The 24,366-nt window shown below is 45.1% G+C and overlaps 1 protein-coding gene across 1 annotated transcript; it reads right to left on the bottom strand.

Annotated features, from left to right (window-relative positions):
* Positions 1-8,092: 8,092 nt before the first annotated feature.
* On the bottom strand, positions 8,093-22,876 carry bnc1 (basonuclin zinc finger protein 1). Its single transcript, XM_070906725.1, has 5 exons — positions 22,862-22,876; positions 14,053-14,155; positions 12,635-12,870; positions 9,287-11,382; positions 8,093-8,894 (listed from the first exon to the last, which is right to left on the bottom strand). The coding sequence occupies exons 1-5, from the start codon at positions 22,874-22,876 to the stop codon at positions 8,093-8,095; spliced, it is 3,252 nt and encodes a 1,083-aa protein (XP_070762826.1).
* Positions 22,877-24,366: the final 1,490 nt, after the last annotated feature.

The following is a 24,366-nucleotide window of genomic DNA, read 5'->3' on the forward strand; positions in this document are numbered from 1 at the left end:
TGAAGCTCTGACATTGAGGGTCGGCAGAACCGGAAATACCTATATTATTGTCTTAAAAATAAAAGTAGCAACGCTGAACGCTGAAACTGGACGCCGTATCGCTTGTATCGAGAAATGTTAATGTCACAACTTAAGGTTCCTCAGTGTTCTTAATGCAGTGGTTTTAGTGGCCAGTGATTTTACGACCAGTCTTTTCATTCGTGTAGTGTGCATTGACTGGGTATGTTAAATATCCTCTTAGTCCTCTTTCTCACACAAACTGAATGGAGGCTAAAGAATCAAAGAATTGTATAGGAAAGGCCTATATAGAATTAATTCTTTATTTCATGCAGAATACACATTCATTTTACAAAGGCCTAGCTGTCATTTTCACCCGGCTGAGAAGTTGGTCACTTTACTTTGAAAGTAAAAATAATAGGAAGTGAGATGTACGCGGTCTAGCTTGATTCTTTGACTGGCGGAGGAGGAGAGGGTTTCCTGAATCTCAGAGATGTCGCCACATTTCAAACCCCATTGGCTGACAGCTGCTCGTGCGGAGGAAACAGCGGCGGAGAGAAGTGGTGATTTCATTGGCGTCGGAAATATCTCGACCACCAACTAGTGGCAAAAAATAACAAAACAAAAAAAAAAACGATTAAACGGCCTCTGCAGCTTAAAAAATATTCTTAACAAAAATAATTGCAGTCTACTTTTCAGTGAGGAGTCATGAAACCTTCAAAATAAATAAATATTTACATATTCATAGATTCTAGATTTTTCATTGAGTGAAATAGGCAGGCCTATTTATGAATTTGTGAAGTTTAGGGATTTTTTTTTTTTTTTTGTCAAAAACCCCTCAGACGCATCCCGTATAGCCGAGCTACAATTACATCGGTGCATTTTCAGCCATGGACCTTCACCGCATGTCATATCTCCCTCTCTCTACTTTAATGTAATGTATGTATCTCTACACTGTCAACTATCAAATAAAGACAAAACATGCCACCCCAAAAAAGTCAAATCATTAGTCAAAGTAGAGTATTAAAGCATGTCTGGAGGGAAGTAAAAGCATGTAGGTCTAATAATTTTCTGTTTAGTATGTAAAATCTTATATAAATATAGTGGAGGAAGGAGCACAATTCAGTGGCAAGAACAAAACTGTCCATGTGCAAACTGCAACTGACCTACATCTCGGGAAATTGAACTCATTCTTACTTTGCGTGGGCTTCTCTGGAACCTTCTCGAGGAGCCTTTCAAGGGTTCTCTGGGGGGCAGTTTTTGAAACCCTTATTCAGGGCAAAAGGGAATCCCCAAAAGTCATGAAACACACTGCTACCATCTAGTGTTACCATCATGTTACTCTTGATGTAGGAAATTAGTGTTTTTAAAGACCCTTTTTCACAGAGGGCATTTTGTGACACTAGGAAAATTAAAAAAAAAAAAAAAGAAGAAAAAAAAAGAACGATGGCTGAATTCCATTTAGCTGCTTCATGGTCCTGGTATTGTTATGTTATTAAACACCTGTGTGTGCTGCGAGTGCTACACACATAATTGTTTGCTTTCATGCAATACATTTTTTTTTTTTTCCTGCTTTAACATTTTCAGCTTCAATTTTGTGATAATTGAAATGAGAAGATTGGCTCTCATTTTCTTGCAACTCTAAAAACAGTGAAGGGAGAAAAGAAAAGTTTATCCTGAAAGAAAAGGTTCAAAATGTTGAGGTTGGTAGGTCAAACTCATGAGATAAAAAGTCAAACTTATGAAAGAAGGGTTCAAGGGTTGAAGAGCGCTCTGGGTTCCGAGGGGTTCCACACCACCTCCACCACCTCCCTGGCCTAACCATGCAAATGTTCTGCCACCCTTAACAAGGTACACTGTTGTGAATGACTCTTCAAATATTATATATAACACGGCTGTCATTTCATAGTCTTTTAATCTAATCTAACTGCTAGTGTGACTTTGACACTAACTTTCAACTTGCCAATAAACCCGAGTTTGGCTGTAGTAATGCTCACGCCACTTATGACTGAATGCCTTAGTTGCAGTAGTAGCCTCCAGAGGGCTGTTTGAGTAAAGGGCTGGCAGTTTCCGTAGCCTCAACATTTTACCCACGCATGACAAACGTAGTGCCGTAAAGACCTGACGCGTTATCTGCAACAGGCTACTTATCAACGTCACAGTGGCGCTCGAGTTGTCGGCTCTGGTCAGGTTGGCTGGCTATTCTTCATGCATGCAAGGTTTTATAGTAATTTAATGAACTGAATCAACTAGTAATTTAGTAAAAGGGTGCCACAGAGTGCCGCTAGCTGCCACTAGGTGTCACAGTAGTGCCACTAGCTTCCACTGAGCATTTTCCCCAAACATTGTGGAAAAAAGAATCTTATTGTTATTATGTGTTAGGTTCTGTTAATTGTTTATAACTTTTAACCAATGAAACATTGCTGTTAGATGTAATCCACATGTGATGGGTAACAACTCAATGGTCTTTACAGGCCAAAATACAGTTACACATTGAAGCAAACTATGTGCTGAATCAATCAAACTGCAGTGCTGCCCCCTCGTGGTGCAAACCTCCTTCACTACTCATCTAAAACCAGGATTCAGGTGGCTCACGATAAGCTTGGTAGGGTTTTATCCAAATGACCTCCCATCAGCATCGACATTTCATCCAGCGGCCATCCTCCGAGGTGGTGGAAGGGACTGCTGAGTGAAAATCTCAGCGAAAGCCTGCGACAGGTTTTCTACGCCACCATGGGGCAGCAGAGGCCTGCAGAGCGGCAGGCATTAGAGCGGGTGGAGATCTGGTTTCCAGCAGCTGGGGACAGGCCAGGAGCCGGTTCCTGTGCTGGCATGCCCGCTGTGGTGCTGTTGGACGAGTCCACGTTTGATTTGAAGTCTGTAGGATATGTAGCTGCCTCTGGGGGGGGGGGGTTATCAGTACAATGTTGTTGTACCTTTCAAATAAACTTTTTACAGCGTCTTTTTCTTGATTGCATAAAACTTCACAGCTTAAATAACGGTGGCTGTAACAACTACGTGGAGGATATAGTGATTTTTTTCACAGCAGGACATGTTGGGACACCCAAATCTTCTCCTCTCTCCTCTTGCCCCCTCCCCTCCTTCTTCCCTCTGCTTTTACTCCTCTTCCTCTTCTTCCTCCCTCAGCCTGCAGAGTATTTGGAAGAACAAAAGTCATCTGCTGTCCATCTGGCCGCTGTGCCGGGGCGGTAATACCCCCTCATATTCCTCAGCTTCCCAAGCACCCATGGACAATCCATTCTCTCCACCCTTTTCTGCCTTACCCTCCAACCCCCCCCCCACCCATCCACCCCCTGCCGGCCCTGATCCCCATCCCAGGACCGAGAGGTGGGATCCGGTGTCAGTGCCCCAGAAAGACCCCTCTCTCTGGAACATGTGGGGGGATAAGCAGCAGTGTTGTTCAGAGGGCTCAGTTTCACTGTTTGGGATTCTCACAGTAGCGTGCACGTACCCGTTGCTTCCCAGGTGCTGGCTCGCAGCAAATCTAACTCTCCAGAAAGCAGCCAGCTGATGTATTCTCACGAAAAAGCTGAGAGATTTATTTGGTTTACTTATATTTTCTGGGCATGTCGCAGAGACTAGGACTCACTGAACAGCTGGATGCGTACATATGCGATTGTTTGTCAGTCCAGCGATATTAGCTTGAAGTCGTTTCGGCTTAAAAAGTCCCATTTGCTTAAAACAAGTAATAATAATAATTTTAGCCTGTTTCAGGTTTTTCTTGATTCTTGATTCCATTTTCCATATTCTGTTTTTTTTTTTTCTCAAAACCTTAAGTGCACCAAGTTGGTCTGCAAAGTGCGATGACGGACGTTGGGTAATCGTGTTACAGTTCGTGTTACAGTTCGGCTCCTACGGAGCCCCAGCGTGGCCTTAGAAAGCGAGAAGAAAAAAAAAAATTTGGTTCCCATGTTTCGATTAATTTGTGCGCACGAGATGAGTGTGTACACAGAGAGCCAGCCTTGTTTAGTGTTGAGTCACCGGGAAACGTCGATTCTCAAGGACTATGAGTTAATGGTTTTTATTAACCACGAATGAACCAAAACGTGGGAACGAATTGTATTTCGAGGGTGTGGGCCCTCAATATATATATATTTTTTCTCTCTATGGCCACTCCGTTTGGCTAACCTGGGGGTTTGTTTCCGACATTTGGATTGTGCGTTTGTCTGACTTGTATGGGGGGGGGGGGTTCCTGTGAACTTGATATACGGCCAGGTCACCTCAAACTCTTTGCATTCAGTCTGAATAGATCCAAAATCTAATCTGTCCTTGATGCTTGCAGGTGTATTTCAGCAAACTGTTGCAGGCGAGGCTCCTTGCTTTCCTCAATCTGTTCCATATTTGCAGCCCAACGGCCTCCGAAAGTGCTCCACTGCTTCTTAAAAATAGCCCTAAAGATGCAAGTTGTTCCAGATACAGATACAGCTTCTGTGGAGGAAGCTGAGCAAGTGCTCCACCTCTACAGATCAACCCGCTTCTCTGCTGAATATTGTCGCCTACATGCAAGCGCACAGGAGGGACTGAAATAACCCATTGTGCCCTCTCTGAGTGGTACTAGATTTCTGCAACGTGCCAGAGAAAAAGGATGGGGGCCACTTGTCAGAACTGGGTTTTTCAGTTCCTAAGTGATGAGGAACAGCTCTGCAGGCTCACTAATGTACAGTAAATGTGATGGGTGGGTTGAATTGTTGAGTTATGCAAGGCTTTCAGCCCTCTGTAATAGTGCAATACTTTGGCATGTTGCATAACAGATTTGTCCTCCTCGCTTTTTCGATGTGGGCCCAGCGATACTTCCACTGTCCCCGGTCCATTTCCATCCATGCCCTTTAACTTTGCATAGCAGTATTACAGCGATTAATTCACCTCTTCAATAACTGTGAAAGCTTTTCTTTTTTTTCTCTTTTTTTTTGGGTAGTGTAGTGTATGCCATTTTGCAGCGATGCAAATTTTAATCACTGCGGAATGTGACTACCGTCTCCGTGGGTTCTTCCATTTTTTTTATTTTTTTTATCACACCCGATCACAAGAATCAAAATATAATCAGAATGCTGTTCGTCAAAATTCCAACAAAATATCCCTTAGAACACTGCCTCTGTGTTCTGTGTGCATGTAGGCGTTACTGTTGCTGCACCTGTGTGTCTGCACGTCTGCTCTGTGTCTCTGGCTGTATTCTGTGTCCATTTTGTTTGCTTGTCTGGGGCGGCGTAGCAGTGAAGGGGTCGAGCCGGAGCTGACCCGAACCCAGTCGCCCTGCAGACCACACCCCTCCTCGGCCTGTCAAAGAGGCCCGACGGCGAGATAACCTCTGAGAGCAAGTTAGTGTCTCTTCTTAGTGTAAGTTCTAAAAGCCTTGGGTTTTTTTTCTTGAATCCGGTGAAATACTGCAAAATGAGACTAGTTTGTTTGTGTGTTTTTAATGCAGTTTGACTTTGGGTACATGATTGAGTTTCCTTCAAACAAGCTGATTTACCCACGAACCAACTCATTAGACAGATTTTCTCATTAATTATAAAGTGCCTGTTAAGCCAAATTACTAAAGGCATATTTTCTTACCCTCTATGTAAACTGCAACCCGTTTTCACAGGGACTTTCTCCTCAGTGGAAAGTAGTTCCAATGAAAATTCACCTCAAGTGTGGCCTGTGGATTATCCGCAGCAACAGAGACACTGTTTTTCTGTTGGTTCCCCCCTTCCCCCTCCGTTTCAGAAATCTAAGAGAGCGTCTGGACAAATAAAACCGAAACTATGCCCGCAAGAGGTGAGTGAGAAGATATGGTGTTGTGTAATTTGTGAGCTCATTCTTTAAAAAGAAAAAGAAAAAAAAGAAAAATGACATTTTGAATGACACGTTAAGGGGGATATCGTCTGCAGTGAAGCCCTACGTTATCCTCACCAGCACTCCCATTACTTTATTTGTCTGTTAGAGGCTCATCAGTGTTGCTCCGCCTAACGCTGAGTATTACAAGGCCTCCAGGGAGTCAGCCTGGATCGGATGATACTGCTGCGGAGATGAGTAAGGCAACAAGAATACTTGTAAATCCTCCTCTTTACGTCCTTTGTTTGTGTTGGTGTACATGTTCCAAACACACAGTGTATATATATATATATAAATAGAAATATACATCTATATATATATATATATATATATATAGATGTATATGTTATAATCTTGTCCGTTAGACCAGAATGTGTTGCTTAAATTGGCTTCTATTTGTTCTCCTACACTCCTGGAAGGCGCTATGTGCAAATTCGTGCTGGAGCTCCGCTAATATTACACAGAGCAATAAATGTCATTCACAGTGATGAAAAGCAATGATTGTGCCGACTTTTTTTTTTTTTTTAATGGATCGAAAATTGAATGGAATGGAGACTTGCAAACATATGGCTTTTTATTTAATTGGAATGAATATTGTAACATTAAATCAAAGGAAACATGAACCATCTATCAACATATGTTGGTTTTTGCTCCTTTTTTTTTTTCTTTTCTTTTTTAGCAAATCCAAACAACAAACATCTTAAATCTGGCCCATTGGATTTAAATACAGAATGAAAAAAAAATAATATATATGCAGAATACAGAGCAAAACCAGAACAGTAAACCATGGTGAAATAATCAGACATGTACAACACAATGCTCTTGTTCATTCATTTTTGGGGAAAAAAAAAAAGAAAGAAAAGAAAAGAAAAACATGTAGTACATGTTAGTGGTGGAATTAACCTATTTTATACAGTATATTTTTTTTTTTGGTTTCTTTCAGATAACAAATTACTCTATTCACAGAATATACAGTTCAATAAACATTTTGTTTACCAGCTCTTTTTTTTTTTTTTTTTTAGGGTGTGCTCACATGTGGGGCCGTTATTATAAATCGCATTTTTATTTTTATTTTTTTTAATTATTATTTCTCAGTGTTTGACTCATTCACAGTACATGCTTCTAGCCTCCAGACACAGCATATCGTCCTGCCGTTTGTCCAGTCAGTCGGGATACTGCAAGCAACCACACAAACAATACAAGAGCGACGCCTTTAATCAAGTCTAGTCCCATGAGCGGATTCCTCGACACCACCAAAATCAAGATATTTTGTTTCACCCCGATCAGTCAAACGTCGCTGGGGTTTTGTTTTGGGGCGAATTTTATTTTATTTTACAACAGAGCCCACGACCTGAATACTGCTGTTAATCACAAAGTAGATCAGAGAAGACTGGACGGGCCCTTTTAATACTGCATACCCCTCACAAAGTACGAAGAGGTTTCTATACACACACACCTGTGGACTGAAAAAATCTTTGGTCAACATTAGCAGTATGCAACAACCAGAACAGTAAAGACATATCATATAACACCATACAATAACTTATTGGTCAAGCTCACAACACTATAGCTTTTCAACAAAGACTCTTTTTTTGATGACAATTATCCAAATGAATGAAATGACACATGTAGAGGTTTACTTCACTACTGCTTTTGTATCAACACATTATGCACAGCTTCACGGGGGGGAAGATGTGGACATACATCACACAACAAAATCACCAGGAAAAAAAAAAAAAAAAAATCACTCGTATGATACAGTTTCATGGCTCATCGCGTGGGAAAATTCAGTTCGCACAAATGGATTTTTGAAGGTCTAAACTGGGCTGTAAGGCAAACCAATAGAAGGAAATCAGTACTGTGTTACAACAAAAGATTGAGACTCATTAAGGTTGCATTTCTCAATGCTGGAATTGAATTTACCGAGAACTTTATAGGTTGATGTGTAAACATGGACAGATGCATGCGCCGCTTTATCCATTTTGTATTCAAGGAAAAGCCATTTGTTTCGAAAAAGCAATTGCATTTGCGCACAACAAATGAACTCCTGACTGCACTGTCTTTTCTTCTCTCTGTTTCTTTTTTTTTTTTTTTAACGAAAAACACGACAGGAGAATGGACCGTGGTGTGGAATTTAAAAGTGCTAATTGGTGAGCCTTCTCTAGGTGCCCCAAAAAATGAAAAGAAAAACATCAACAACAACAAAAAGACAATTAGAACAAAGGGAATTTTAGTCATGGTAGCATATGAGCTCAAATCCCTACTCCTGGTCCATCGCGGCACCCGAGCTAACGGCTAGGTTCCTGTGAAGGTTTGGGTTCTGGCTGTGCCTGTTCCTGCTTCGCACCGAGGAGAAGGATATATCGCAGCCAGGGACTTTACACTTATGAAGTAGTCGCAGATGGACAGTCTTGTAATGGGCTCTGAATGTGCCCTTGTTGCTGTAGACCTTTTGGCAGACGTGGCAGGTTATTGGGGATCCACCCCCACCTCCCTGAATCCCGACTTGTCCTCCCCCAATGGTCCTCTCTCCCCCAAGTGCCAACTCCTCGCCCCCGGGCCTCCGCACGCCGATCCCATCGCAGCTTTCATCACTGTCCTCCATGGGGAGCGCCTCCTCATCCTCTTCAATCCCTTCCCCTTCCTCACTACCGGCTCCATCTGAGTCCCAGGAAGATCGAGCGCTGCCGTTGCCACGAGGTGGAGCAGAGGAGGAGGTGCTCAGGTCCAGGACTGCCCCGTCCTCTCCACTTCCACCACCTTCTGTTCCTACTTCTAATCCCTCCATCCCTCCTAAGGGAGATGCCTCGGCGCTGTATGATGCAGTAGCCATTTTGCTCATAGGGAAGACCAGGCCCATGCGGTTGTTTCCTCGGAAGATGACGGAGGTCTGGCTAATTGGGTCTCGATGGGACAGATCTCTGTCCCGCTGGTCTTGGCAGTAGTCCAGGCCAACAGAATCTCTGTCTCTACAGTAGGATGAGGGTGAGTAGAGGGCGTTGGCCGGGCTGAATGAGTCTTTGGTCAGCAGCTTGTGGTGTAGGTTCAAATTTGCACTGTGCCTGTAGATAAACAAAAAAATCAGCATTAAAATTAAACTAAATGTCTCGTATGCACAGGGAATGTCTTTTGTCCAATATACCTTAACGTACCACAAAAATATACTTTTTTATTGCCATGCTGTCTGCGCAGATCCTGTGCAGACAATGGCCAAATGACAAAAATTCCCACCACACAGATTCTCGTAGCCACATGAATGCGGCAAGTAGAATATTAGCTTGGGCCCATGAGTCTGCTGTTACCAATCCATCCTCTCTGCCAGCACATTTGCATGTTTTAGTGGCACATGGTTGAGAACCAATGATCTGATGCTACATTACCGATATACAGGGAACTCTTGCCTCTTCGGAAACAATAAAATGTACTACAATAACAAAACATGGCTGCCTCTCACCTGTCTCGGCTCCTGCGTGAGGGGAAGGCAGCATTGCAGCCGTCCACTGTGCACATGTGCATCTCCTTCAAGTGGACATTTTGGTAGTGCATCTTGACGCTGTATGGATTCTTAAAGGTTTTACTGCAGATCTCACAGTAGTGTGGCAGGTCAGCGTCGGGGTCGAGGTGAGACAAACCTGAGTCACCGTAGTCGTCTACACAGCCGTCAGATCCCTCCCTCTCACGGTCTATGAGCTGGGGAGCGCCCCCATTAGTCAGCCTGTGCTCCCCCTCGTCCCATCTGAGCTCTGAAATCTTGTCAGCTGCGTGCAGCGAGCTTGCGTGCTCCCTGTCCTCCCTTTCGTCATTGCCATTGGGTTCCTGACAGAGTAAGTTGTTGTCACAGTGATTCTCCATCAGTCTGTTTTCAAAGGGGGAGGACGCACAGGTGATCACCCCTGTTTCAGCTTGCCTTGGCCCATCATCTTTGTCCTCCATCTCTGTCATATCTCTATCTAAAGTTTGGTCCAACAGATGCTTGGCGCCCTCCCTTTCCTTCTCTTCGTCAGTGTAAGCCTCTCTCGCCTCCTTCTCCTCCCCAGCTTGTCTTGCGCATGTACGCCCCTCTGCTCGACTAGCGTCACACTCTTCCTTGTCCCTGCCCCGCAAAGGAGCCTCTTCCTCAGAGCTGCTTCCCTTATCCATCTGCTCATCTCGCTCCACCGTCTCCTTCTCTATCTTTATTGGCATGCTTGACTTCCGAGACTTTTTCTTTGGTATAGGGTCTGTCATGTAGGGTTCAGGGGCTGTGATGGGTTTGATTGGTACAGAGGAGGACAACAGAGGAAGGGAGGGTAGTGTTCCTGGGGTGTTGGCAAGCTCTGCTGGGGTCACAAGGCTGCGGTAAAAAGGTAGGACCGGTTGTACTGTTTTTAAGTTGGGGAAGAGGATGCCACTCTGGCCCATGCTGGGGAACGAGCTGCTGTGGAGTTTAGAGCCAGTGTCCACATGGCTCACCATGTAGCTGGGCACTGACTTATGGCTCTCCGCAGAGCAGACGGGGATGGGGGTTCCATATTCAGGCCTCTTCTCTCCTTGAGAGCCCTCATCAGCAGACAAGCTTCCGCGCAGGTCTTTGTCCCGGTTATTGCGGTTCATGGGCATGTGTAGCCGCGGGTTCGGGTTGGCACTATGGCGATTGCGACTGCGCAGCGAACTGAACACCATGTTGCAGCCCTCAATGGTACACTTGTGCTTTATCTTCAGGTGCACTGCATTGTAGTGGATTTTCAGTGTGCCTTTGTCGTAGAATGTCTTCTCACATGCGTTGCAAAATACGCGACCCTTCTTCAGGGAGCCTCCTCCCCCACTGCCTCCCGACACCCCACTGCCGCTCCCGTTCCTGTCCAGGGAGCGCAGCTTGCCGTCGGGTGACATCTGTGTTACATCAGAGCTCATGGAGGGCGTGCACGGAGTAGAGGGTCCATCCGAGTAGTTATCACTAGTGGAGAAGTCCTCTGCTTCGATCTTCGTGGTGGTGGAGAGGTTGTCCATTGGCTTGTCTCCACTTCGGTCTAGATCAGCAGTGAATGAGACAGAGCTGGAACCTAGCAGGCTGCTCTCTGGAGGGTGTGACAGAGGGAGGAGGTTGTCCCTACCTAGACAGTCCCGCCCTTGATCATCCCGTCTCTGATTAAGCTGCTCCAGTGATCCACGGCATGGCTGCTGGTGTTGCTGGTGTTGCTGCTGCTGCAGTGTCCCTGTTGGCGAGCCCAGGAATGGTGCAGGAACAGAGCCTAACAGCTGGAACGGCAGCATGAAGGCCATACTGTTGATGAAGTTCTCAAAGTGGTGCATGCTGTTACCGCTCAACTTTTCAACTTTGGATGAAGAGAGGTTGGCAGAAGTGCGCGGGGTGTTGCGCTCAATGAAAGTGCGGATATCTGAATTGGTGCGGGTACTGGGAACCAAAACCGCCTGGCCCTCCTTGTCCTGCAGAGCCATCAGCTCCACTATGGACTTGGTCTCGCCAAAACGCAGGAACTGCTGCAGTGTGGCAATCTCCTCCTCGAACGTCATGATGGCCCACCGGTCCAGCACCTTCCCCGCTATGTCCTGCAGACAGGGCAGGCAGAAAGGGACCAGCAACATGGTACAGGAAAGGGGAGAGGGCAAGGGTACGGAACAGATTGAGAAGGAGAAAAGAGAAAGGGGGGAGAGCAATTTCATCATTAGCATTATAAGTGTCTGTTGGGTTGCTCATACATATTCACAGAGTGGGTTAGACGACACACCCTATAAAGCAGACTGGCAGGGCAGCTAAATAAAGGGGTCTTATGGAGCGTTAATGCAAGCGGGCAGCGCAGAACCCTGAGATCCTTCATTGCGCGAACGCACAATGTTTCATCTTGCAGGTAATTTCTCTTCATTTGAATCATGTGGATTCTCTCATCAACAGAAGCAGACAGACAGACAGACACATACACGTCGTGCTGAGAGCATCCACACACGCATACTAGCAGACATGCTAGTACACCCACAAACACACTCCCAAAGGCAAATACGTGTATAAACATACCACACATACACACACACACACACAAATATATATAGACGCACATGTAAAGGAGGGGCGATCAGAAGGCGGCTCACATTGATCAAGCGGGTCCTCACTCCCCTAGCCCAGCAGTAATCACATGTGAATTTGGGCGTCTTTGAAAGCGAGGAGCAGCTTCATGCCGTAACCGCGATTAATATTTCATCACAGAGCATTCATTGGGCGCCTGTCGAGGATTCTGACTCTACGTTCGCCATTAGATGAGCTAACATGAATTAAACGCAGCTCCAACTTGAATACTTGATGATGTACTAATCGAAGTGAGAGCTCGCCCTGACACAGCGCCTGCAGCCGAGGCTGAGGCCGGCTTGGCTCCGGCTTGAGAGGAAATCTGAAGCAAGAGACAATATTTACAAATCTACCCGGCACAGTTTGGAGACCTTTCCCGAGCTGGCGGCACCACAGCAACAAGCAGGCCGATACCCACGACAGTTCATGGCACTGGTCGCTACATCACATCCCCACTCTTTCTTGTCCCCAGACATGCTTTCCTGACCCCTCCTCCTCCCTCGTCTTCCTCAGGAATTCCTTCTGTGTCTCCCTTCATATACTCTTGCTTTTAGGGTCCCGGACTGTTTTTAGAAGCTTTCCCAACCAGTACAGAGCTGGAGTGAGAATGTGTTAAGCTAGCTTAGCATAAAAACAAACTGGAGACGGTGGGGGAACAGCTTGAGGCATGACTGAGGTATAATCATTACAACATGGAGCCCTAAACGCACAAAGAAAATAGTCTTTCCCCTCGCTGCTCACCTGGAGCACGTATCCCCGTATGTAGTCCTGCAGTGTCCAGTCAAGTGCATTGAGGATCTGGATGACCTCCTCCTGCTTGAGGACAGAGAAAAGGCGGTCCAGGAGAATCTTGAGGCGGATGGGGATGGCTTGGGTGCCGTACAGCATCAGGCTGCAGATGTCGAACACCACGTTGGAGTGCACAATCTCCACCTGGCTGCTCTGGTACATGTGGTGCACCTTCAGCTTACTCAGAGCTAGAACACACACACACATCAGATTTGACAGGGTTAGAGTTTAGGAAACGCCGCGGGTCCCTGGACTGACAATGAAGAAAGGACAGAGCAAAGAGGAACGACATCCAATTCATAAATGCAATCAAAATAGAGAACAAAAGAATTGAAAATAAATCAAATACGGGACAAAACCAAAATGTATACATCCCTATTGTCACGTAGAAGATGTGTCCTTTGTGTGTATATAAAACGGTTGTGATTTGTACAAGAATACATTAAAATTATTAGAATACTGTGTGAGCAATAAATAATGAATAAGAGAACACAATTGAAGAATGAAACACACCATAGCGTCATTATTATCATAAAATGCTAATGGCTCCACAGATCCACTCCGCATTAGTTGCAGAATCACATCTGTTCGTAACCAGTAGATCATTTCAGAAACATCATGAAGGGGCACCTGCATCAAACGAGTGGGAAAATTACACGCATGTCGGAGACCTCATTGTCAGGGAAAACTCTAAACTGCTTCACACCAGCAGTGACAATACCAGAGTGTGACATAGTATTATTCCAAATGAGGGTCTTCTTTATTTACGGTGGCTAAGTATTACAGTTTGTGCAGTATTATACAAGTAGGTAAGCTAAAGTATCAGAATTTTTGTGACAGTAATAGAATAGTGGTCTAAAATGTTACATGGTGCTACTTAAAGGCTCGCTTCTAATTTAAATCTAATTTCCGGTGGTATCTATGCATGCAGACTGTTTTATTTGTCTTGTGTTTTGAGATGCGTCTGAGATTTCTGTCTCCACCACACTATAACGGAGGCGAATGCACTTTTTTTTCGTGGCGCTCACAGTTCTGGGAAACGACGTGTACAAATTCAGCTTTACCAAAAAGTATGAAATGAAATGAGACCGCCAGATCTCAGATCATCACGCACAGGTGTAAACACTTTGCTGTGGTCAACAATAACACAGGCGTGGACATTCAGCTCAGAAGTGGCAAATTCTCCCATTGAGCGGCTGCGCTGCTCCATCGTGCTGCGCGACTAGATAATATTAGTGGTAAGTGGGGAAAGTAGTTGATAATGAGAACACATGACATGTTGTCCCCCATCCACACTATACGCTTTTCATGTCATCACTGAAAAGAGCCTCAGCTCAGAGTGTCTTTGCATTACCAGTGGAAACTCTTACCGTGTGCTACCCAGCCATGTTTGCAGTTTTCACACTGCCTCCTCTTCAGTTTCCCAGGCTTGAAGCTGTCACAGTTACAGTTCACCAAAGTGCAGCAGATAGCCTGTTAAACACACACAAAAAAGAAACACAGTTTGTCTTTTTAATGAGCACACAAGAAAAGGAATTCTCCACTGTGCCACTGTATCACGCAGTTGAATCGCCGACCACCTCAGTACTTGGTCATCACTCTGACTTCCCCCTATGTTTTCTTGAAATAAAAATTCAATGTGTTTGGTATGTTTCTACGCGTTTTTCTTTTTTTTTTTTTTTTTTGATGCAGCTGATGCTTATATCGACTGAATTATTCAAACGGCACTATTTCATGAAATGAAACTGTTGCTGATGTCTTGTATCATTTTGTTTGTAACAAAATTCAGCCAGACATATTTTTGGGGTATTGCTGTAAACCTTGCGATTTTGAGTGGAATCTGAGCCGCTGGTGGAACTGGCGAGTGTAAAAGGTCGAAGTTCCGTTACATTTCTAAATTCCTGACATCAGAGATGTGTTTTTTTTATATATATATATATTTTGTATAATTGCAGAGGTTTAATATTTTCACGTTTCTTTATGTCCAGGTATGCACCATAAAAGCAGGAAATATTCCCCGTCACCTTATCCGTCTGTGACAGCAGTCGAGGACAAAGAGTGTGTGGCCGTGGCTCTGCTCGTCTTGCATGAAAAATGTACAACCGTCAAGTTGCCCAAAGACACCAAAAGAACAAACATGATTGCCTTAAGTAATTTTGCTCTCCCTTTGTGCGTCACTCATTGCCTGCTTTGCCTTGTTGGAGCAGCATTAGCACAGGTGTGTGTGTGTGTGTGTGTGTGTGTGTCAGGGCAGGTCTTCTCTACAGTAACAAAAAGTCCTGGACATAACTGGACCGCCAAAACCATCTCAACCAATCAATGCCTCAGGCACACACACACACACACACAGGTCAGAGGACCCTGTCCATTAGCTCATCTGCTAATGGGTTTTTATCTTTTCAGGACAAACATGTAGAAAAGCAGAGGAAGTGGACTGACACAGGGACTCAAAGTGAGGAGTGAATGGCAGTAATGAGTCAAGTTTTGTGAGTAGCTGCTGACTTGGCAGCGACCCTGCGGAGAGGACTCCGGTGCTCTGATATACTAAAAATGACTCTGCTTCCCCCCTCTCTCTCTCTCCGCCTTGGACCAAAAAATAAATAAATAAATTAAAACTAAAAAAAAAATAAATAAATAAAAAAAAATCATTTACACACCAGGAACTGAGGGAAAAGCATCTTCAGATTCATGATCAAAGCCAGTGTTGTTAGTGCTACATGCTGGAAAACCTCAGAGTGGCTGCGCTCCGCCACCTCTCTCCCTCTGCATCTATAATGCATGATCAGTGGGGTTTTAGTATACATGAGCGGCATGCTTAGCTCCTCGCTGGAGCTCGCTCCCTCTCCACGAGCGCAGGAGGAGGAAAAGTGTGGGTGGGAGGATGGGTAGGGGCCCACCGCCGCCTCCTCCTCCTCCTCCTCCTCCTCCTCATTTAGTCAGTCGCTTGGTTCTGCGCTCCAGGCTGGGCTTGTCCTTGAGATCTGGGATCACATCATTTCACCTTACAATAACCTCTCATTATTAGGACGAATAAACGGACGCCATTTGAGGCGGCAGGCAGCTACCTGGCCTTGGAACACAGCGTGGTAGCTCCGGCCTTCAGTCCCATGACACCCCCCCCCCGTCGGGTTTTATCTCTGGCTCGGCCACCTCAGCCTCCTCCGGACAGTGGTGAGGTGTAAAAAAAAAAACAAAAAAACCCTGTGCTCATCTCTCAGCGACATAATCCCATCATTACAGAGCACCAAGAACCAACACAGCCCAATTAGGCTAATCCCATCCCACTGTGGGCGCACACACACCTCCTGCTGCTCCCCTTAATATACATCTTAATCAGGTGCCCCTGCTCGCTCACCAGCCTGTAACACACACACACACACACACACACACACACACATTCCAATGCAGTGCGCTCGAGGTCGTTTATCTTAATTAGCGATTCATTTCATTAGTTCCTGAGAAGAAGAAGAAGAAGAAGAAGAAGAAGAGGAGGAAATATAGCAACCCAGGGCAGGCCAACACAACAGTAGCTCTTAGTGACCCCCCCCCCCCCCCCACCACCCATCTCTTTCCCTTCACTGTTCTCACAACAAAGCCATGGCTGTTCACACGCATCAATGGAGTCGATGACAAGAGGACTAATTGCACAAAATGAAGCCCAAGCTAACACAATGTCGTCTTCTTTGTATCAATGATGTATCAACAGTGCAGCCACACACCAACCCCACCGCCCCCTACACACACACACACACACACACACACACACCTCCAATTATTAGCAGCGTCGGCCGTACAAGTTGTTGAATAAATGGCAAATGGTGTGAATTTGTTTTCAGAGGTGGGGTGGGGTGGGGGAGGTGGGGGCAGACAGTAAAGTCAGGGGTTCTTCAAAAAACTGTGGTTTTGTTAGTTATGCTCGTGAAAAAAATAAAAAAAAACAGAAATGAATTTAGATTGCTTAATTATTAATCAGCTCATAATAATTGACTTGTTTATGACTATACCGGATGTTGTCACTTTTCACTCAGCTAACTCCATGACAGCTTGAGCAGACTCCACCTGCTGATGAAGACTATGAGACTAGCAGTAGAAAGCCCTGGAGTAAGCAAGTAAGTGGATTCAAGTTAAGATTAAGGCAAAAAACAAAAAAATATGATAGATGCTATTAAATAAATGTCTGGGGAAAAAAAAAAACAGTTTCTGCTCATGATTCTATGAACCTATACAGTCTTGGTCTCTCCATAGTGTCTCTATGCATTCTTATAGCACTGGCAGCACTGACTTTTTGCAAATCCTTTTCATTTTCTTTTTTCTTTAACGCGAAAGCTCCTTGTGTGTGACTTGATTCCCGCCACCAGTGCCCCCAGTGTCTGCCTATCTGTCGCAGGCATCTCCGCACTCAGAGGTCAGGCTGCGTGGGACGGACGGACGGACGGACGGACGGAGGCCACGAAGGGCGGTCGAAGAGGACGGGAGGTGAGGTTAAGAAAAGAGAGAAGCGTAAGGTGGCGAGAGAGGCAGCAACAACAGACAAAAAAAAACACGATCCTGAGCGATAGCACACGCTCTGATGTGCCTGCGTGTGTGTGTGTGTGTGTGTGTGTGTGTGTGTGAAACACCTTTCCACACCTTTTTACGGTAGAATCAGAATAAATTCAAACCCACAAAAGACACTCACAGCTTCAAGAGCTGCAGTCTACGTGGCGGCCATTTAGGAACGGACTGCATGGATGTGATGTATAAAATAATAATCAAAAACAAAGCTATGTTTGTCTGGAACATCGTCCTCATCCCACCGCTGGGCCACAGCCACACACACACACACACACACACACACACACAAAAGAAATAAAATGAAATAGTCCTTTCTGGCTCTTAAAATAAAACCCTGCCATATGTCCGGAATAGTCCATGGTGCTTTAGAGACCCGGCAGAAGCAAACAGCTGCTTGGACAGAGACAGTTCGGGGATGGATGGACGGGGACTTGTTGGCCTAATGTGGTGGAAAACTAATCAATTAGCAGCAGCCAGACACTAACTGACACTGGGTGGGGAAACAAGCGGCGCTGGTGCCAAAGAGTGAATCACAACAGGGGTATCAAGCAGCTCTGAGGAAGAGGCAGACTGACGGCCGAGCGAGAGCGGATCAGATTTTACCGTCAGCCATTAATCAGTTAACAAGACAATTATGGCACAGGGGAAAAGAAAAGGAAGCGAGGGTGTTCCTGGTGGGAAATATATAAACGATCACTGAACTGCGTGACACAGATTTTATTCATGGAAGGTTCAAAAGAAAATATATCTTTCTTGAAAACAAGCAATTTTCCACAGAGCGCCCACAGGCTGGGAAGCTCTGCCAGAAACGATTTTGACACCTCGTGAGGGCAAAAAAAAAACAAAAAAACAGAGCAAACGTTAAGAGAGAGTTAGGATTATTATTAGTATTATCATTAATTATTTTTTCTTTTCAAGAGTTTCTTTTTGCACGCCATTACTATCATGTGGTTGAGGACATCAGTTGCTTCCGGAATGTCACTTTTCATATGCCATTGTGTACATGTGGATCCAACTTTCCACTGAGGCACCTTTAATTAAGGGACAATAAGTTGTGTGCTAATGCTAATGCATGTATTCATGATTAATAAACCATTTACAGGCGCTTCATACCATCAATTACAAGACCATCAACAACAACAAAAAACTTCCCAACCTGGCAATTCGATTAATGGTTTATAATTCATCGATAAAACGTCAATACATTGTACACAAGTATGAACAGAGCAATTAGTTCTAATTTATAAACCCTTTATAAAGGGTGCTTATTAGAAAGTCAACAGTTAATCACTGAAAACATATTAGATTTCAAAACAAAAAAAGAAAACTATTTCAAAAAGTCACCTTGGGCTCTGGGAAGTTATGGACATTTCCTCTCTTTTTGCTTTTTATTGACAAAACATAAATTGAAAACTGTAAAAAAAAATATATATACATATATATATATTTATATATCAAAAAATGATCAACAGAAAATGGAACTGTTTTTTTTTTTAATTTGCAGGAAATATTTATAAAGCCAACTTTAACTCATTTAAAAAGGACATGACATATGACAGAGCTGAACACTGAGAGCAAACTGATTGGACGGGATTTTAAAAAACAACCAGTGAACATTTGAGCAAAAAATCCAACACAGATCACAATTAAAACATATCTTTAAAAAAATTAATGGCCAAATTCTACAAAAACGAGAAAAAAAAAACTGCAGCACAGCGAAAAGCGGAAAACATTCATGCACACACACACACACACACACACGCTGAGGAAATAAATATCTTATCCCAGTCAGAACACACTCAGGAATTTAGTGGGAGGACGGAGTTCCTGGTACCACTCAGACACCCTGACAATGCCGACTCTCACTGATAAAAACCACCTCAGCACCGCAACTTGTAGCTACACCGACTACACCTGGCACCTCCGCTGATCGCTGGCTCTTCCTGAGCGTGTGTGCATGTGTGTGTGTGTGTGTGTGAGAGGGAGAGAGTGTGAGTGTGTGTGTGTGTGCGGTACGAGCAAAGAACACAGCCTCATGAATAAATCACGCCTTGGACCGACTTCTGTGTGTGTGTGTGTGTGTGTGTGACAGCGAGGTAGTAAAATGTTAATTGATGGCAAGTGTTAGTTAAAGTGAGGTTGCGATACATGAGCCGGCTCAGCAGGCAACGTGATCCGCCCGTGCCCCGGCGCATGATTTAATGTCACTCCACCAAGAAAGGAGGAAGCACTTTAACACACTGCGCCAGATAAAAACCGCTCACTTGTGATATCCTCCAAAATGATCACATCAAGTTTCACATAAAATATGTAACTTTTCTTTTTTTTTTTTTTTTTTTACACACACAAAGCAATCCAGCCTGGATTGTTTCCTTCGGCAGCTTCCTTTTAAAAGTAAAACTCCATGTGAGAAATAGCTTTTAAAACACACTTAAACGAGGGAAAAAAAAACAAAACACAAAACACTACAAGCATGAGCGCTGCTTTAACGAGAAGGAGAAGACAAACACCAGGAAAAAAAAAGCCTGCGCGAGTGCAAGTAGAGGCAGGCTGTGTTCGAGCCTATTAAGAGTCCATACAGCCCCAAAGACAGCGTGGAAAAAAAAAACATATTATTTCGTACTCATCACACACACACACACACACACACACACACACAAACATAAACACACTGCAAAAAAAAAAGGTAGCAAATCGTTACCTGAATATCCATGAGAAAGTGGACAAGAAAATCTTAAAGACAATGAGCTGGTGGGGGTGTGAGGGGGTGTAGGGTGGGGTGGGGGGCAAAGTTTGGTCGGCTTCCTGGTGTATGTGGCTCCCCCCCCCCCCCCCCCAGTTAGGACCTCGGAGGTGAATGTTTGGCTCGGAGAGGGAGTAAACGAGGGGAACATGTTAGTACACTGAGTCTGAGAGAGTTTGGCTCCCAGCTACGCTCTGATTAATATCAGATCTGCCTCTCCTCCTCCTCGCCTGCCTCTTGACAATCTTGTCACATCTGGCTGACAAATCCTCACAAGCCTTTTGGTGGCAGCGCAGAGCAGACCCAAGGGGTGGCTGCTCTGTGTGTGTGTGTGTGTGTGTGTGGAGTTTGGGGTTGTTTAGGGGGTAGGTTGGGGCCAGGAGGGGCGGATCACAGCTCGAGGAGACGCTGAAGGGGGTAAAAGGCTGGAGCAGACACACACACACACGCACACACACACACACACACACCCTCCAATTCCTCTCACGGATGGACCATCATGAACCTAATGAAGCTGACGAGGTTGGCAGGCTACAGTTGCCACCGCTGCCGACACACACACACACACACACACACACACACACACATAAACACACACAAAGTGAAGTGCAACTCTGTAAAGACGAGCAGGGGCCCTCTGCATGTGTGTGTGTGTGTGTGTGTGTGTTGTGCTGTGCCCTGGGGCCCTGCAGCACTGAAGAAAGAACAGAGAGACACCCCCAGAAAGAGACGGAGGTAGAAAGAAGAAACAAAAGACGGAAAGAACGAGACAGCAGCAGGAAGAAAGCGATGGGACTTGAGTGTATTAAAGGAAAGCCACAGAGGGCCGTTCTACACACTACTTCTGCCCCCCCCCCCCCCTCCACACACACACACATACACACACGCATACACACACTCCATCATCATTCAGTGAATGCATTTGAAATCATTCTTTTGTTTTTATGATGACAGTCTTTTTATATTTGTACAATAAGGGTTGATGGGGGGGGGGGGCCTCAGTTGCTCACCTGGTAGAGCCGAATCCTTACCGCAGCGGCCCGGGTTCGATTCCAAACCTCTCCTGCCTTTCCTGTCTCCCTTCAGCTGCCACTATAATATAGGCAAGATGCCACCCCCCCCCCCCCCCCCAAAAAAAAAAAGAATCTTAGAATGAATAAATAAGAGCTGACGTTCTATTCGACATACCTTAAACCACTGATGGAATATTTGATAATCACAGCGACCCATCAGATGTGTCAGGGCATTTTTCGGATTCATTAACATTCTGGCTTTTGTGAGGCTCAAAACAGGAATTATATCAAAGTTGATCAATTACATTAAAAAACATTTTTTTTTTTTTTAAGTCTGGGAAAATAAGTGTCTCTCAGACTGAGTGAGGAACTAATTGCAATTGTCTTTTTCAATTCTCTGAAACATGGTTTGCTACTTCCACTTCCGCGTCTGTTCCACAGGGGCTGCGTTCACTCACGCTCTTTTTCTTCACATATTGTTGTGGAAGTTAAACTCTCCGGATGCTCCGCTCTGCTGCGACACGCAGTCGTCTAACAGGGAATAAAAAACCACAACTGTTTCTCCTCCAACTGTTTACACACACACACACACACACACACACACACACTGTACACACACAGGCAAGCGGAGAGTGTTTCTTCTGCTGCTACCGACACCACCACCACACAGGCAGCTCAGCTAATTGCTACATTATGGCTGCAGCAAAACATTAGGCTGCTCTTAAATTACATTCCAATAGGCTGTGGCCAGCAGCCCAGGAGGCTACAGGCGGCTACGGGAGGCCAGGCCGATCTCTGTTTCCCAAGCTCAAACGCAGACGGAGGGACCGGTGGATGGAGAACAGGTCCAGGTAAGGACTGGAGTCCCTCGCCTCCTAACGGTTTCAATGACACTTTTGTCCACTCACGTGTCTTTAGGACAGAGGTGGAAGTGCGGTGGCGTCCATGATGGAATATAACTGAGCATAATGCAATAAAACACATTTTTAGGATGAATCAAAAGAAGGCAAACGGTGAATAGAAGAGAATCACGTGCTACGAGCGGGAAGCCAGACTTGTCTATGGTGAGGTTACTGTTCTTGTTTATGGAGCGTTGGTCTCTGGATTCTTGGAAGGCATGTCAGGACAATCTCTGTCCACGCTGACTTTTGCTTTCTCCATCAGTCACCGATGTGTGTTTGAGAGCGGCTCAAAGTTACAGGAAATGTCAGCAATTACCAGAAGCTGGCATCGAATAACTGGTCAGATGTGGAACCTGCTCACTCACTCACAAATCAGATACTTTTCTAATTTAAACATTTCAATTACGGCTGTTTTATTCAGACAAAGTTCTTGCAGGGGCATTTCACATTTGAGAACCTGGCTTCTTTTTGTTCAAAAGTAAAAGTATATTTCTCAAAAGGAAGGCATCAAAAAAACAAACAAACAAACAGAGTTTTGGCGCTAGAATCCAAACATTTCCAACGATGCCCGAATCCACAGATCACTGTGGGACAACTTGCAACAACAAATCCTAAAAGGAAAGCAGAGATGAATGCAGGACTGGAATCTGGGATCGCAGCTCAACTAAAGTCTGTACCCGCATGTTTCTGCTTCATGTCTTGTGTGTCACACATAAAGTAGCAAATGCGCATCTGTGTGATCGCAAAATATAAAACATCCTCCTGATCTGCGCACCTCAAAATGAAAGTCTGCGCTACCCCTACCCCTACCACCCCACCCCTCCCGTCTGTCACTCCGATCTACATAAACTCCTTCCAGTTTGTCTTTGTTAAATATATCCGGACTGTGTGTGTGTGTGCCGGCGGTGTGTGTGTGTGTGTGTGAGCAGAGCAGACAGAGAATAGCAGTGAAAGCCGTCTCTCTTACCTCAGCCATTGTCATTTAGTCTGATGTTTCCAAGGATACCGTGGAGTTTGCCATTCCCCGCGAGTCCCACAAAACAACTGGCTCCAACTCTCCCGTCCGCGCTAAGCACTAACGCAAAAGAGCCATCACACCCGGCAGCATCTCCTTCAACAACACAGACACACATGTACTCTGCTCCTCCGTCTCCTCGCACACACTGAGCCACTCCACACCGAGAGAGAGGAAAAAAAAAAAAGAAAAAAAGGGGAAGAAGTAGTCACTGTGATTTTTACTCTCACTGCACAGATGTACACACACACACACGCGCACACACACACTCACAGACGCGCTCACGCACACACTCCTCCTCTTGCTTTCTCTCCTCTAATGTTGCCGTGGACTGGCTCTAAACTACTCAAGATGTTCAGCGTGTGTGTTTGAGTGTGTGTGTGTGTGTGTGTTGAAACTGGGCACAGGGGATTGGAATGAGATCCTCCCACTCGGCATTCTCACCTCAGGAGCTGCCTGCTCCCTCCCTAGCCTGCGCACACACACACACACACACACACACACACACACTTGCATGCACATAGAGGTGTGCATACTCTTTCACGCACACACACACACACACACACACCTACCCCCTCAGAGTCACAGGGCAGTCCCCTCACAGCTGGCTGGAAGAGGGCATGACACTCATCTTTCACAGAGATTTGATCAAAAGGAATCACAAAGGCTGGAGGCTCTCCTAATGCAGCCAGGGGAGACTCTCCCTCTTTCCCCCTCTCTCTCTCTCTCTCTCTGTGTGTCTGAGTAATGCCCTAAATCAACGCTGCCCCTCTCGGTGCACACAGCCCAGTGTGTGTGTGTGTGTGTGTGTGTGTGTGTGTGTCTGGATTCACCTTAACACAGCCCTGTGAACAGCCTCCATAACAAGTTATGCCTTGTGCCGTCAGGAATGTGTCAGCGTCTGCGTTGAGTGTTCCTCGGGAGGAGGGGGACTTCACACACACGACAAAAAAAAAAAAAAAAAAAAAAAAAGAAGCTAAATCGTTGCGTTACCTTTAGGAACACGTGTACCCAGAGCAGGGTGTCAAAACCTCAACACGATGAAATCTGTTGAAAGCTAACCGGCATTGAATGTCTGGCCAGGTTTGTAATGGCGTTGAGATGGTTTCAGAGTGGGAAAAGTCTGCCATTTTGGACTCATTTCTCCAGGGAAGGAGTTTTTTTTTTTTTTTTTACCTACTAACACGATCAGACAACTCGGATAACATTTGAGAAAACCCTCAGCTCCTTTGATTTTGTTGCTACTTCTCAAAGTAAAGTGTCAAAAAAAAAAAAAACCCTCATAGGGCATTCACAATTTAGCGCTACAGCGTATCCATTAAATTTGGGGTTAATTACCATGAACACGTTGCACTTCCTTATTATTAAGGAACGCCAACTCGGATTAGCCTGCCAGTTAGTTTCTGTTTGGTCTATAACTTGGTCTAGAAAATAGTTTGGGGGGGGTGCCCATTGTA

The sequence above is a fragment of the Enoplosus armatus genome, chromosome 1 (assembly GCF_043641665.1).
Source record: "Enoplosus armatus isolate fEnoArm2 chromosome 1, fEnoArm2.hap1, whole genome shotgun sequence".
In the NCBI taxonomy this organism is placed as follows: domain Eukaryota; kingdom Metazoa; phylum Chordata; class Actinopteri; order Centrarchiformes; family Enoplosidae; genus Enoplosus; species Enoplosus armatus.